The sequence below is a fragment of the Nannobrachium achirus genome (assembly GCF_963921795.1).
Source record: "Nannobrachium achirus genome assembly, chromosome: 23".
Classification (NCBI taxonomy): Eukaryota; Metazoa; Chordata; class Actinopteri; order Myctophiformes; family Myctophidae; genus Nannobrachium; species Nannobrachium achirus.
The window spans coordinates 36,476,843-36,491,655 of NC_137830.1; the positions used below are offsets into that span (position 1 = coordinate 36,476,843).

General features: G+C 40.2%; 1 protein-coding gene across 1 annotated transcript in view; it reads left to right on the forward strand.

Moving 5' to 3' along the window:
• Positions 1-12,657: 12,657 nt before the first annotated feature.
• Positions 12,658-14,813, forward strand: part of gsap (gamma-secretase activating protein) — a 123,192-nt gene continuing 121,036 nt past the window's right edge. Inside the window, exon 1 of the mRNA XM_080753978.1 lies at positions 12,658-13,020. Within this exon, the coding sequence (XP_080610104.1) occupies positions 12,870-13,020 (151 nt within the window). The 5' untranslated portion in view covers positions 12,658-12,869. The remainder of the gene's footprint in view (positions 13,021-14,813) is intronic.

Here is a 14,813-nt window from a genome sequence, read left to right on the forward strand (position 1 = left end):
TGTGTGTGTGTGGGGGGGGGGGGGGGGGGGGTTGTTTGCCCGATAATGTTGTGAACTGGAATGAGAAAGTAACATGTCCAAAACGAGGGTTTTAGTTTTTCCTGTTATTCTTTCTCTTTAACCTGTAGCTCAACGACTCAGTTAAAATCTCAGGTCTCATTTGAGCATCGGTAAAGAACAATTGAATGGTTTCCCCCTCTAGAGGATTACAGTTGAAGATTGCTCTGAAACGCTTGAAAAACGATTGAGAGAACTCGAGATTGTCCGCTTTGTCAGGATTGGAGTAGAAACATAATTGAATGACATGAACCACTTTGACTGTCCGAGGATCAGTGCTTCCATCTGATGTTGGGGCGCAGTAGGGCTGCTGATGGGGGGATCTGTTGATGGCATTAGGTAAGAGATAAGTCTCGCGCAGCCAGACAACTATTCCACAATCTCCGAACGCTATATGGCGTCTGGAACCAAACATCTCGAAAGTCGAGTCATATGTTCGTAATCTACGCTCACCAAAATATATTTTAAAATATCATTACATTTTATTTTTGAATTTCCAATTACCGTAAGGCAATATAGGCTTTGATTATTTTTGATTATTTTAGTACAAATCTGCGCGACTTTAAAGGGAAAACAGAGCTTCCGTGCTCCAGACTGTACAACGGAAGCTTTAGAAAATTGTGGGAGGCAACAGTCTGGCTCGCGAGACTAGGTAAGATGTGACAGAGGACATGGTTCCCATGGATTCAAGTTTTTTCTTTCTCTTTTTTCTTTTTTTTTGTGTTTGTCGCCACGACTGATTTCACTCATTTGGCTTCCATGCAGTCAACAACATGTCTTTCTCTTGGCTTTCTCTAAAGGATGAGTATACTTGGTTGTGTGTCACATGCTGAAAATATCAGATGTACAGAACTTGTAGATCTGCTATATTTTCAGTGCCATAGAAGGCTAGCCTGGGCGAATCGGCCATTCATGTGGCTGGAAAGTTATGGAAAGATTCAAGAGTTTTTGGATTGGGTCAAACTAACAATAGAATACATATCTTCCCCTAATGGTCTCAGATACTTCATAAAAGCACAAGGCTAAAGGCTCAATCTATAATTTCCAATAATACCTAGACATCATAATCTTACATACATGTAATTGCGGTAATTGTTTGGGAACTAGTGTGGGGGTGTCCTCTTATGCTGTTTCACAAATCACAAAATGGGCCTTTACAAAAGAATATATAATAATGCTGAGAATATATATATATATATATATATAATATATATATATATATATATTATATATATATATATATATATATATTATATATATATATATATATTATATATTTTTTTTCTTTTTTTTTCTTGCTTGAATCCATGGGTTCCCAAAAGGGGGAGAGGGTTGATGTAGCAAGTGATTTTAATAAGAAAGAGGCTGGGACTCTTGCTCAAAGACCACAGAGCTGTGAGGGGGGTTAAAGGTATCGTTTCAATGACAAATACAGAAGATGGGCTCTTGAAAGTCAGTGCCTCAGACAGATCAATCGCAAAACACGCATTTTAATATTGCACTATTGTGGTTCTGGGAATGGTTTTGATTTACAAACGTGCAAAACGGTATTTGGAGATAATGCTATGTGTATGAGCGTGTGTGCTTCTGCGTGTGTGTGTGTGTGTGTGTGTATATGTGGTGCTCTCACAGGCTGGCAGGGAACTGAGAAATGGTTGGTTTACAACAGGGACATGGCCCTTCATCACTGCTTGCCTTAAGATGACAAAATTGGCACGCTTCAAAAGCCCCCTTATCAAAGTTTTTCATATTTCTCTTCAGGGACAAGGATGGAAATTAGTTCACTAATAGATGCTTATATGGGAGGAAGGTTGAGAGCAAATTCGCCAGTTGCATTACAAAGGAAGTTGAAATACGGTCGGTTTTGATCTGGACTATGAACATTTACAGCTCTGTCAACATGTTTGTTTGTTTTTAAAGCAGAAGTCTCCTTATGAACACGAACCGGGGCTGTACGGTTGCTGTGTGCAGTGCTCCACGGTGTATTTGGATCAAATTCTCATGGCAGTTCCTCAAATAGGCAGGCTGTCTTGTAAAAGTGGGAGAGGCTGACTGCTCCGCTCCGTTCCGCTCTGTTCTGTTCTCTTGTCTGTCCACAGCCCAGTAGGGCATTCACCAAATATTCGAATATTCGAATATCAAAGTCACTATTGGTCGTTGTTCACCGAAGTCGAATATTCGATTTTATTTTTTTATATTTTTTTTTATTGTTTTCTCTTTAAAAAACATATAGTTTATAAAGCTTGGCTAGATAGGAAGTCATAAGAATGAGTTGTCAATGCCCCTGGTGGATGAATTTGTTAATGCTCTATACCAGGGGTTCTCAAACCTTTTTAGGCCGTGACCCCCAAAATAAACATATTTGAACTGGGGACCCCCACCCTGACACGCACTTGGAATTGTAGGTATTAATGTGACTCGGTTCCTCAGCTAAATATTGTGAAAATAGCAGATCTATATGCTCACAACGCCTCGCGTAGATCGGCTATTTTCACAATGTTTGCCTATTGCTTACTTAATATTTGACAGTTTGGCCAGTCCTGTCGAATATTCGACTATTCGAATACTTTGAGGTTGAATAATTCGAATACTAAAAATCACTATTCGTGAATGCCCTACAGCCCAGCGTCTTAACTCTGAATGGAGAGCAACCTGTGGGCCAGGGCCCCTGGTGGGCCGTGACAGTATTTCAAGCAGGCCACCAGATAATTGGAAAATGCAAAAGATTTTATTGATAATATTAAATATAACTTTGATATTTAAAAGGTTGTGTGAAAAAGAAATCATGGTAATATGAGTTGTGATACAATGTGATACAAATACATATCTTAAATGGGAACTTAAAAGTATACTATGTTAGTTCCATTGATCCGAGCCAGGAAACACAATCGATTGATTGATCTTTGAAATAAACATTCTCTGAAAAATGCATGCGGCCCACCTGTCTGACCACAGCCATTTGGCTGCCGTGTTGCCGTTATGTGGTCCGATGGGTGGGTCGCGAGCGCTTTCGAGCTTTTCTAGCGAGCCCTGGTCCAGAAAAAGGTTGAGGATGGCTGCATTAGAGGAACAGGGCCTTCCTAAAGTGGACAGACAGGCTTTATCAGCACTTTACATCCACATGCTTGCCTCATTCACAGAGGATAGATGTGGGACATCGCAAAACTTGGTCCGGTGGAATAGATCAACTTCAGTGTGTATTCCTGATCGAAGATCAACACTCACTGCTCTCCCAGATGGTGTAATGATCCAATCCAAGCAGGGAGAACCTGCCACAGGTGGCCTTGACTAACTAACTGCCCTTACAGACTATCTAACTGCCCTTACAGACTAACTCCCCTTACAGACCTTGTTTGCTTTGCCAAAGCTACTCCTGCAAGACTGCACAGCTTTATCGCTTTTTTCTTTTTCTTCTTGGGGTTATATTTTGATCAATTTTCTGCTTCATTCAGAAAGTGTAGAGAGAGAAAATGTCAAAGGTAGGCCGGTAGGTGTAGAGTATGTGGTGTAGTGGACATATACGCCACAAGGACATCCCACATCCCAGACTGCCCACTTCTACTTCTCCATACAGCATGCGGGTGGAACTGTGATGATGGCATCTGATCAAGTTAGGAAGTTAGAGTTTGAGGAGATGGTTCTGCCTGGCTGACTGATGTAAGAATCAGACAGTACAGGGTTTGATAATGCGGCTCGCGTGTGCAGGACAAGAGCGACTAAGTAAAATCACACCCGTCTAACTGGTGCTTTCAGTTGCCTTCCACACAGACACCGTCACCGCACTACCGTTTCCTGACCCCAGCTCATAATGTATGAAGCACTTGACTCTGGCCCGTGTGGTGAGGGCAGTATTATTTCCAGCTCTCCAAAAGCTGATGCTGATTGATCCGATTGGGCAAGGGGCTTCCGGTTGTCCCCCTTGACAGACTTTCAGAACACCTTTTTATTGACCATTTCATTAAAATCAGTGATTGATCCATACATTGGACAGAACACCAGAGGCAGTCAGTTCTATAGGGTAGGGTGAGCTCAAATAAATCACCTCTCTGTACCCCTAAACAGCTTCAAATCAATGTGCCTTTAAAAATCTAATGTGTGATGCTAATATGTCTCAGACTTTTTTTTTTCCTACAGAAGAATGGTGTGAGTTGATGATAAGTAGCGTGGCTGTATGTTTGAAGGTTTCTCCAAAGCTGTGAAATTGTACCTGTACATGGGATGTCAGATATATACATATAGATGTGCATGTATATGGGATATCAGATACACATACATGTTCATGCATATGGGATATCAGAGGTAATCACACAACTGTGTCGGGATCTACCGTGAGTGTGCTACGAATGACAGTCACATCAAATAACAATGCTTAAAAGATGAACGATTTGATGCGCTCGGGGGAGACGATTCTGCGCATTGGTCGATTTATATTTTTAATGCCTTGATTCCAAACTTCAGAATATTCTATCCAATAGATATAAACAAAGCCATTGATTAGCTAGCTGATCACGTTACTGGATTTGAAAAAAACAAACAAATGTATTGTGTAGATTAATGATTTGTAAAAGGTTTTACAGAGTAGATTAAAGATGGTACCTGTGTGAATCTGTGTGAGAGTTTTAGGCCTGTGGCATTGTGTGAGAACATAGCTAGCTTTACTTTGGACAATGTGCACAGTTTTATGAAGTTAGAAGCAGTAGATGTATGATGACTGTTGAAATAAAATCTTAAATGGTATGGTACACGTGAGTCTTAATTTTCTATAACCTGCATTGCACACGGCTGAAGAGAATGATGATTGCCATTCAAAGGAATATGAAATACACGTGCAGGAAACGGGGGAAATATGCTCATTTTTCAACTTTAGAGAAGAATATTATGGTATTTTATAGATTTGCTGATGTATGGTCAAGTCAGAATGTGGGTCCCTGTGTGAGCAGTTGATAATGCTATATAAGTGTCTAGTAACGCTACATATCACTCATAAGTTATTTAATAATGTCTGTATTATAGTTAATTTAATTTGGAATAGTTTACTCCATGCAATTTGATCCAAGACAGTTTTGCACTTTGGCCCTTTGCTTGGAGTCTGTGTGATCTGATCCTAAGGTCTGTGGCCATGGGGATTTTAACCTTGAGCAAGACATGCTGGCAAGACTGTGGCCGCAGTTTATATCTTGCTGTATATTTTAGTCTCAAATATACGGCAGCGGACACGGTGCCAAAGAGTGTCTGACAGGGGAATTCTGGGTTGTCATGACAGCATATCGGATGCCCAGAATTATTAAGCAATATGATCTGCTTGTCTAAGGGCTGACAGAATCGTAGTCAATTTCTTTTACCCATAATTAGTGCCAGTGGGGTGACGTATGCTGACAAATTGTTTCCAGAGACAGTCATAATAAATCAAAAGAACAGCAACATGGTAGGACATAGATCTAATTCCCTCTCAGGTGAAAATGCAGGCACTATTCCATATTTCAAGTGCTGCCCCAGAAATTCACTTCTGTTCAATACAAACAAAATTGGCAGATAACCAAGTAGGCTAATGCAGGAATAATGGAACAATAGTTCTTGTTCCATTATCAGCATGCAGGCCAGGGTCGATAGCTTGATTGATTGATTGATTGATTGATTGATTGAAGATTGTATTAAGGTTTGCATAGGAAAAGATACAGGACAGTACAGTTTACAGGTACAAGGTCAACTAAAAGGATAAAAACCACAAGAAAGCGTTTGGCTTGTTTTAATTAGGGTCCCTTTACAGTTCATACAAAGTAATTTATTCATTGTGAATTTAAATAGTCAATAAAAGTGGTAGGATTAGAAGTGCTGGTACAGGCAGATCGTAGTCAGAAAGGCACCACAAGGTATGTTACCGCTCGTGGATTAATAAGAGCACAAGGGAATAGTTCTGTTCATGAAGATGGAGGCCTGACAGGCTGACAACAACTTTCTTGTAGGAGTAAGGTTGCTCCCTAGTGGACTAATGGTGTAACTGCCTTGTACCAGAAGCAGGCTTGGGGAAACATGTAGATGGCTTAGATGGCTGCTAAGGAAAGTGGACTTGAGATATGACTACTAAAAATGAAAAATAATCCATAAAAATTATATTCACATAAAACCAGCAATGTAGGCCTACTCTATTGCTGGTCATGTTTAGTTTTTTTTTTTGCCTAATAGATTCATAGGCCCTAGAATGATTAATCATTCAAATCACTATAGCTCTGTCCCCCAATCGCACTCACTTTACTCCCCCATAGTGTGGTCGTAAAGCTTAACTACTCAACCCCCGTTACATGAATAGAAAAACAATGTATTGATTGATTGAAGACTTTATAAGAAGTTTGCATAGGAAAAGGTACAGTGTCATGACTCATGACGGTACAGTTCACTGGTACAAGGTCAACTAAAAGGAGATCCTAGAAAACACAAAGCTTAATATATCCACAGGAAACCATTAAAGTATCTCATATAACATTGAATGACAGACGAATAGAACACAGTACTATGCAGTTGATATAGTCAGTAAAAAAATTAAAAAATAAATAAAAAAGGAAGAATGTATCTGATTTCCTAACGTCATGCAGATGCATGTGGTCTCCTCTTAATCACCACAGGTAGAGTAATTAAAAAGGCCCATTGTTCCCACTGGGCCAGATAAACAGATACAAAAATGTATTTCTCCATTCAAGTGGATGGTAAGATACTGATAAAAAATGTCAGTCACAGATATCTTTTTATCAGTATCTTGCCATCCACTTGAATGGAAAAATATTTGTCACAGATAAAAACAAAATATATCAGTATCTTACCATCCACTTGAATGGAGAAAGATATTTTTTTTATCTGTTTATCTGGCCCAGTGGGAATGGGCCTTTAATGATGATGTAACGTGTATAGCCAATTATTTATTAAACCATTTATTATTTTAAACAATTTATACATTTATTCTTTATTCCTCGACTCAAGACAAGTAGGCCTACGCTACAGGGGTTATGACCTTTGTCACACGTGTACGACTATGCGATGCGACTATTGTTTCCGTAGTCAATGCCTGACTGTACGCTATAACCCCGTCTCCTCCTACGGATTCCATTATCGCTGAATGTACTGCACTGTTTGTTTATGCAGATCAGACAAGTAGGCTATAATTTCCGTGTTTGCTCCACTGGGGTCAGTCAGGTGACTGACTGTGTCCGTGTGTGTGCCATCCATTCAGCGGGGCGGCGAGACATTCCATTCCGGGCGTAGTGACGCTTCTGTCGGCTTCACAATAGCAGAGCTGCCCGCTGCCCTGAACAATATCGAACGAGGGTGATAGAGATGGGATTTATGGTTCTTTGAAGTGATCCGGATCACTGGGATCCGTTCCTTTCAAAGAGCCGTTCAAAAGACTCATTTTAGTTAGGGGTAGAGTGGGGGAAAAGGCCCCCCTGGGGTAATAAGCCCCCCAGCTGTATTTGACTACAGAACTACAAGGTGGCAAAAATTTTGATTTCAGCACATTCCTGGCATCCTTAGCTCTTCATGGATACCAAATTTCATTGTCTCACCTTAATCCAGGTCATAACTTTCTCAATCAAACACATTTAAGATAAACTGATCTAATTCTTTGTCACTGTGAAAATGTTCCAAACTCTGTGTAAATAAGTTGAACCTCTTCACTTATTTTTTGTATATCATTAGGAAGGCCTTATGATAAATGATCAACTTAAAAAAATAAAAAAATAAAAAAGGTTTAAGATTTAAGATGACACTCTTTGCAATGACAGCGTTGGGGTAATAGGCCCCCCCCTCGTGTGGGGTAAGAAGCCCCCGGAGGCTTTTTGCCCCATGGAGAGAATAACTGCTTATTTTTGGCAGAATCGTTCAGTTAATGATACAAACGTGAAAATTGGCATTAGCAGTTTCCATGGGTCACTTTGAAATGGACACTTTCAAGATGACAGACATTTTTCAAGATGGCTGACACCTAATTGGAGCAGTTATGTGATATAAAGGGTTATTTTACCCAGGGGGCAAACCAGCCTTTTTTTGGGAAACCTGCATTTGCCCCGACATAAAAAGTTGTCCACCAGAAATATTATCTATGACCCAGTAGGATCACAACCTATATGGACAACCCGGTCAATTTGTACAACAAAGTCCAATATGGCCGCCTCAATATTAGCCCCTATTAGTTTTAATGGGGGGTGAATAGGGCACATTTTTAAACTGAGGGATATTTCCACGAAACTTCACAGGTTGATCAATGGTATACATATGAACATTTTTTGTATTGCAAGTTTCCATGAAATCCAATATGGCCACCACAATATGGCCGCCATAATGTAAGGACCCAGAAAATAGGTTTTGCCTCTAACTTCTGAACCAGATGAGCTAGAAACGCAAACTTGGTGTCTATTTCATGCAGGTGTCTGACCATGGGAGACTCAATGGAATAGCTAATTTTATTATTAGGTGTGTCTGGACCTTTATTGTGCATATTTGCAAGATGGTGAATTCCCAAAATAGAGCTTTAACATAATTTCTACCATGATTGTTGACTGCTTTTGCAAATACAAGCAATATGAATCCATTTGCTAAGATGTATGGCACAGAAGGGACTTATACCTGTATTATTCTTGAGTTTGCATGTTGTCAAAATGGCTGTAAACGAGATATTATATTTCCTGTCCGATTCTACTGTATGTAGTTGTAGCAATGACTTCAGATAAAATCAGAGACCAAAACAATGTATCTTAGAAATTATTTTTTTATTAAAAAAAAATATAATAAAAGAGAGAGATTATCTCAATGAAATGAATGCAACTGCCTTTTTGGGTCTTTCACACATAGACATGCACATGCTTTCCAACAACTTCAGCTTCAGGGAAATTATAATGAACACATGATTAAAACAGGCTGCATTATAATGCAAATAATTGCTAGTCACTATCACTGTCATGTGTACCTATCCTGCTGCATCTTGTCTCCAGTCCTTGGCAACGACACCCCAAGTAGCATGCAATTCCCTTCTTCGCACATGAACAGTTTTTCTGGCAGCCTTTGATACAGCTACATGATATTGCCTTGTCCATTGATATAGGCCAGGCTGGCTCTGTAGATGGACAGGGGACTGCCTTCTCATGGCGGCAGCATGATATAGGCATCTATATCATGCTGCCACCCACCTCCTAGACCTTCCAGAGCTGTGGGTGAGAACAGAGCAGGATGCATATCTTCCTATCCATCACATGGTCTCAGCCCTTGGACTCGCACAGTGTCGTGCCCTGCCCTTTATTCACTGCCTGAGTGGCAGAGATACCACCAGCTATCCCTTTTTCACTGGAAAGAAGGCATGGTTCAAGACCAGCATGGGTCTAGATCTCCCTGCACTTCAGGAGTTTGGTGAAAATTCCTCTTATTCCCTCTCAGAGGATGTCAAGAATCAGGCTAGAGACCTCACAATAGCTGTATATGCATCAAAAGCTGACCATTCGGAGGACTTTGACCTGGCAAAGCTGAGAGTGTACAAGTTCCTAAATAACCGATCAACCCTGTTGAAGCTGCTGCCACCTACAGAAAATGCCTTTGACCTGCACCTGAAAAGAGCTGCTCTTGCAGCCATAATAGATAAAACTGCACACATCGCGAAGCCAGACATCCCTTGCTTCACTGAATATGGATGGTCTCTCAGTGATGGGAAGGCAGTCCCCTGTACATCTACAGAGCCAGCCTGGCCTATATCAATGGACAAGGCAATATCATGTAGCTGTATCAAAGGCTGCCAGAAAAACTGTTCATGTGCCATCCATCCATCCATCCATCTTCAACCGCTTATCCGGAATCGGGTCGCGGGGGTAACAGTTCCAACTGAGACTTCCAGATTTCCTTATCCTGCGCAACTTCCTCCACTCCCTCTGGGAGTATACCGAGGCGTTCCCAGGCCAGTCTGGATATATAATCCTTCCATCTGGTCTTAGGTCTGCCACAGGGTCTCCTCCCAGTGGGACGTGCATCGAGGACCTTCCTAGGAAGGCGCTCGGGGGGCATCCGTACTAGATGCCCGAACCACCTAAGCTGACTCCTTTCCAAGTGAAGGAGCAGCGGTTCTACTCCAAGTCTCTCTCGGGTGATTGAACTTCATGTGCGAAGAAGGGAATTGCATGCTACTTGGGGTGTCGTTGCCAAGGACTGGAGACAAGATGCAGCAGGATAGGTACACATGACAGTGATAGTGACTAGCAATTATTTGCATTATAATGCAGCCTGTTTTAATCATGTGTTCATTATAATTTCCCTGAAGCTGAAGTTGTTGGAAAGCATGTGCATGTCTATGTGTGAAAGACCCAAAAAGGCAGTTGCATTCATTTCATTGAGATAATCTCTCTCTTTTTTCTTTTTTTTTAAATAAAAAAAATAATTTCTAAGATACATTGTTTTGGTCTCTGATTTTATCTGAAGTCTTTGCTACAACTACATACAGTAGAATCGGACAGGAAATATAATATCTCGTTTACAGCCATTTTGACAACATGCAAACTCAAGAATAATACAGGTATAAGTCCCTTCTGTGCCATACATCTTAGCAAATGGATTCATATTGCTTGTATTTGCAAAAGCAGTCAACAATAATGGTAGAAATTATGTTAAAGCTCTATTTTGGGAGTCCACCATCTTGCAAATATGCACAATAAAGGTCCAGACACACCCAATAATAAAATTAGCTATTCCATTGAGTCTCCCATGGTCAGACACCATGAAATAGACACCAAGTTTGCGTTTCTAGCTCATCTGGTTCAGAAGTTAGAGGCAAAACCTATTTTCTGGGTCCTTACATTATGCCGGCCATATTGTGGCGGCCATATTGGATTTCATGGAAACTTGCAATACAAAAAATGTTCATATGTATACCATTGATCAACCTGTGAAGTTTCGTGGAAATATCCCTCAGTTTAAAATTTTGCCCTATTCACCCCCCATTAAAACTAATAGGGGCTAATATTGAGGCGGCCATATTGGACTTTGTTGTACAAATTGACCGGGTTGTCCATATAGGTTGTGATCCTACTGGGTCATAGACAATATTTCTGGTGGACAACTTTTTATGTCGGGGCAAATGCAGCACACCTTCCTTCCTTTGCCCCCTGGGTATTTTACAAGCCTGAAAATTGGCATGAGTAGTCTCTGTGGGTCACTTGGCAATTAGCCTCGGAAACCCAGACTTACTTGACAATTAGCCACCCACAGTTACTTGAAATTTCAATATGGCAGCCATGTTTCAAGATGGCCACCACCTTAGTGGAGCACCAAATAAACCATTATATCACTTAACTGCTCCACAAGGTGTCGGCCATCTTGAAAAATGTCCGCCATCTTGAAATTTCAAGTAGCTGTGGGTGGCTAATTGTCAAGTGACCCACAGAGACTGCTCATGCCAATTTTCATACTTATATCACCAAATAAACTATTATATCACATAACTGCTCCACTAAGGTGTCAGCCATCTTGAAAAATGGCCACCATCTTGAAAATTCAAATTCCTCTGACAATTATCTTGTCAAGTGACCCATGGAAAATGCTCATGGCAATTTTCATGATTGTAGCACTTATTCTGCTCCAGGACATAGAAGGGGGCCTATTACCCCATAGAGGGGGGCCTATTACCCCAGTAGTGGGGCAATAGGCCCTTTTTACATGTTTTTCTTTTTGTACTATAAAATCAAATGTATCTAATTTTTCAACATGGTGCCCATATAGGTGTATTGGGTAAAGCATTGTTAACATGTACATACTGAATTAATATCAAAATGTATTTTAATTGGTCATAAAATAGACATTTTCCTTAGGGGGGGCCTTTTACCCCACCTTACTCTACTTGTCACTTGACAGTGACAACAAGTAACTAAAATGAGTCGGCTCTTTGAAAGTTGTCACTTTGTAGATTTTGATTATAATTACAAATCACTTCAACCCTATTAGGCCTATACATTTAGCCTACATTTAGGCCATTTGAAAATAGCCGATTTACAAGCTCACAATTGTGAGCTTGTAGATCTGCTATTCCCCCCCCCCCCCCCCCCATTGTATTCATTGGAAAACTTGTGAAATGGGTCATTTTGCATTTACCCAAAAGTAGCCTACCATTAGCCTACAAAAGTATTGGTATCAAAATGCACTTAAAAGTACCAATAATCTACTATTGGTAGGCTACCAATAGTAGATTATTGGTACTTTTAAGTGCATTTTGATACCAATACTTTTGTAGGCTACTGTATTTTACTCAGTACATTAATTCCAAACTTCTACTTGTGGCAGAGTATTTCTACATTGCAGTAGGCCTAAGTCTATTGATACTTTTACATAAGTAAAGAATGTACTTTTCCCACAACTGCTCATTTAGAAAGGAATGGCCTTTTTTTGTACCTTTTCCTATGCAAATTTCTAATAAAGACTTCAATCACTACTACGAACTGGATCCCATCGTTCATTTCAAAGAGCCGTTCAAAAGACTCGATTCGTTCGCGAACGTCCCATCTCTAGAGTGTGACGAGACTGACGACAGAACAACGGCATGACATGAAAACATTTCCGCGTGTTGAACTTGTCAACATAAGCATAAGGACAGCACAAAGTAGCAAAAGTTGGAACTTTTATGAGTCTCTCTGTCACATGAGAGAGCTGTGACACTGCAAGGTGTCTCTTCTGCTTTTTTACGCGTCCAAGGTGGCGGCTGCGGCTCATTGGCGACAATGTATCGGCGTTGACTACAGTTTTTTTTTCTTTTTTTAAACTCTTGACTTGAGTGAACAAACATTTTTGGATAAATGCTGTTGGGAAAGAAAGACGTTGTCTTCAGACAAGAAAACCAACGTGGAACAGAGGAATTCATGCTGAAGATCCAGCCGACGTTCGAACTACAGAGAGATGTGGTGACCGATATCTGCAGGAAAGAAGCACTGGATGGCAGAGTGAAAGGTAAAATAAATAGCAGTGGTGGAAAAAGTTGGATATTCAATTTTCCTTTACTTATCAAAAGTATTATTATCAAAAGTATCAATTCTGCAATATTGAAATATTCTGTTGTGCGTAAAAGTCCGGAATTCAAAATGTTCAAAAACATTGGCATGACAATAATGAGCTTAAATACCAAAAGTAAAAGTAGGCTACTCATTGTGAATAATGTCGCATTTCACAAGTTCAAAATGTATAAAACATATTTTCAAATGGCCAAAATGTAGACATGATATATAGGCTATAGGGTTGAAGTGTCTAATGTATGTTTTGTAATAATAATCAATCTACAAAGTAACTAAAGTTTTCAAATTATTGTAGTGGTGTTAGACTGGGGATCCATTTGTAGTACACTTGTCAGAGTTACAGATTTATTGGGGTCCAAATTTGGAACCCCCTTTGACTAAACCCAGTCAGAGGGTCCCTGGACCTCACTTTGAGAAGTTCTCAAAGTAATAGTAGGCTATAATTAATTTATTGCATTCATTATTGTAGTGGTTCTGAACCAGTACAATATGTATGCAATAGTACTGTTTCAGACCTACGGTCAGAATCCATTTGGAACCCCTGGAATGACCCACTTTGAGAACCACAAATTTAAGATATCTCCTGCTATGCTCTTCATGAAAATCACACCCGTGTGAAGTGGAGCTGTGTGTGTGTGTGTGTGTGTGTGTGCGCGTGTGGGGGAAATCTCGCTTTTTCGACGTGTCAAATGTTCGACGGCCCGCAACTTCGACGCGCCGATAGTTCGACTTAGGGTGTAGTAAACCAGGGTTTTGGTACCATTTCTGTAGTTTCTGGGGAATAGCTCCTATTAGACTGAATTAAACTGAAATACCCAAAGGTCCATGAAGGATTTGAGAGGAAAGATGAAGACAGCAGTGGAGTTGTTCCATAGAGTTCCTTTATTGGCAAAATGTGGATCGGCTCCATATGAGACAATGTTTGCTGGAAGCAAGAGCCACCCAGCCTTCCGACAGTCCTCCGCCGTTCGCGGGCTTCTCTCTTCTACTCACTAAGATACATTTTGCAGTCCCATTTTATACATCTTACACAAGCATTGGGGGAAAAGCAGAGGAGGGGTCAAACCCCTAGGTCATCTAATCAGCTGTCTCCAATCTAACGAAATGGGACCCTGTTTACAATAGGTTTGGGCTGTAAATACCCTGTGGTTATCCCTGCCTGTAGAAACCTTCTCCGAAATAGATTACCACATGTGGCTCATGTCAAGATCTCATGTCAAGATGTGTTTTACTAACCTGCTCCCAACCTAGCTCAGATAGTTTTACTCCAAGTAAATGTAATGTCTTAAAGTACAGTTCCCTACCTTATTATTCAATGTGTATACTGGGTCAGTGACGTGACGCCCCAAAAAACATGTTTTTTAAAAAACTTTAAATAGCAGGCATAAAAATTATTTACTTTTGTTCTACTCACTCTCAACTTTATGGAAACACATTTTGTTTTTAGATATTTTATTGGAATCAGACTTTATTGAGCAGTTTGTTGTACTTGTGCCTAAAACCGTCATCTGGTGTGACATGACAATAATTGTTCATAAAATGAAAATGGAGTACACCTTTCTTAAGTTACTCACTTTATCAAAGTCCTTTATCATAACTAACCTGTGATCCACTATAGTTTTGTGAAAATTAATTGAATCTGTATATTTTTTTCATAATCAACACTCTGTGTGAGGCCCATGTTGTCGATCTTTCAACATATTTTAATTTTATTCTGACAAAAACTTTCTT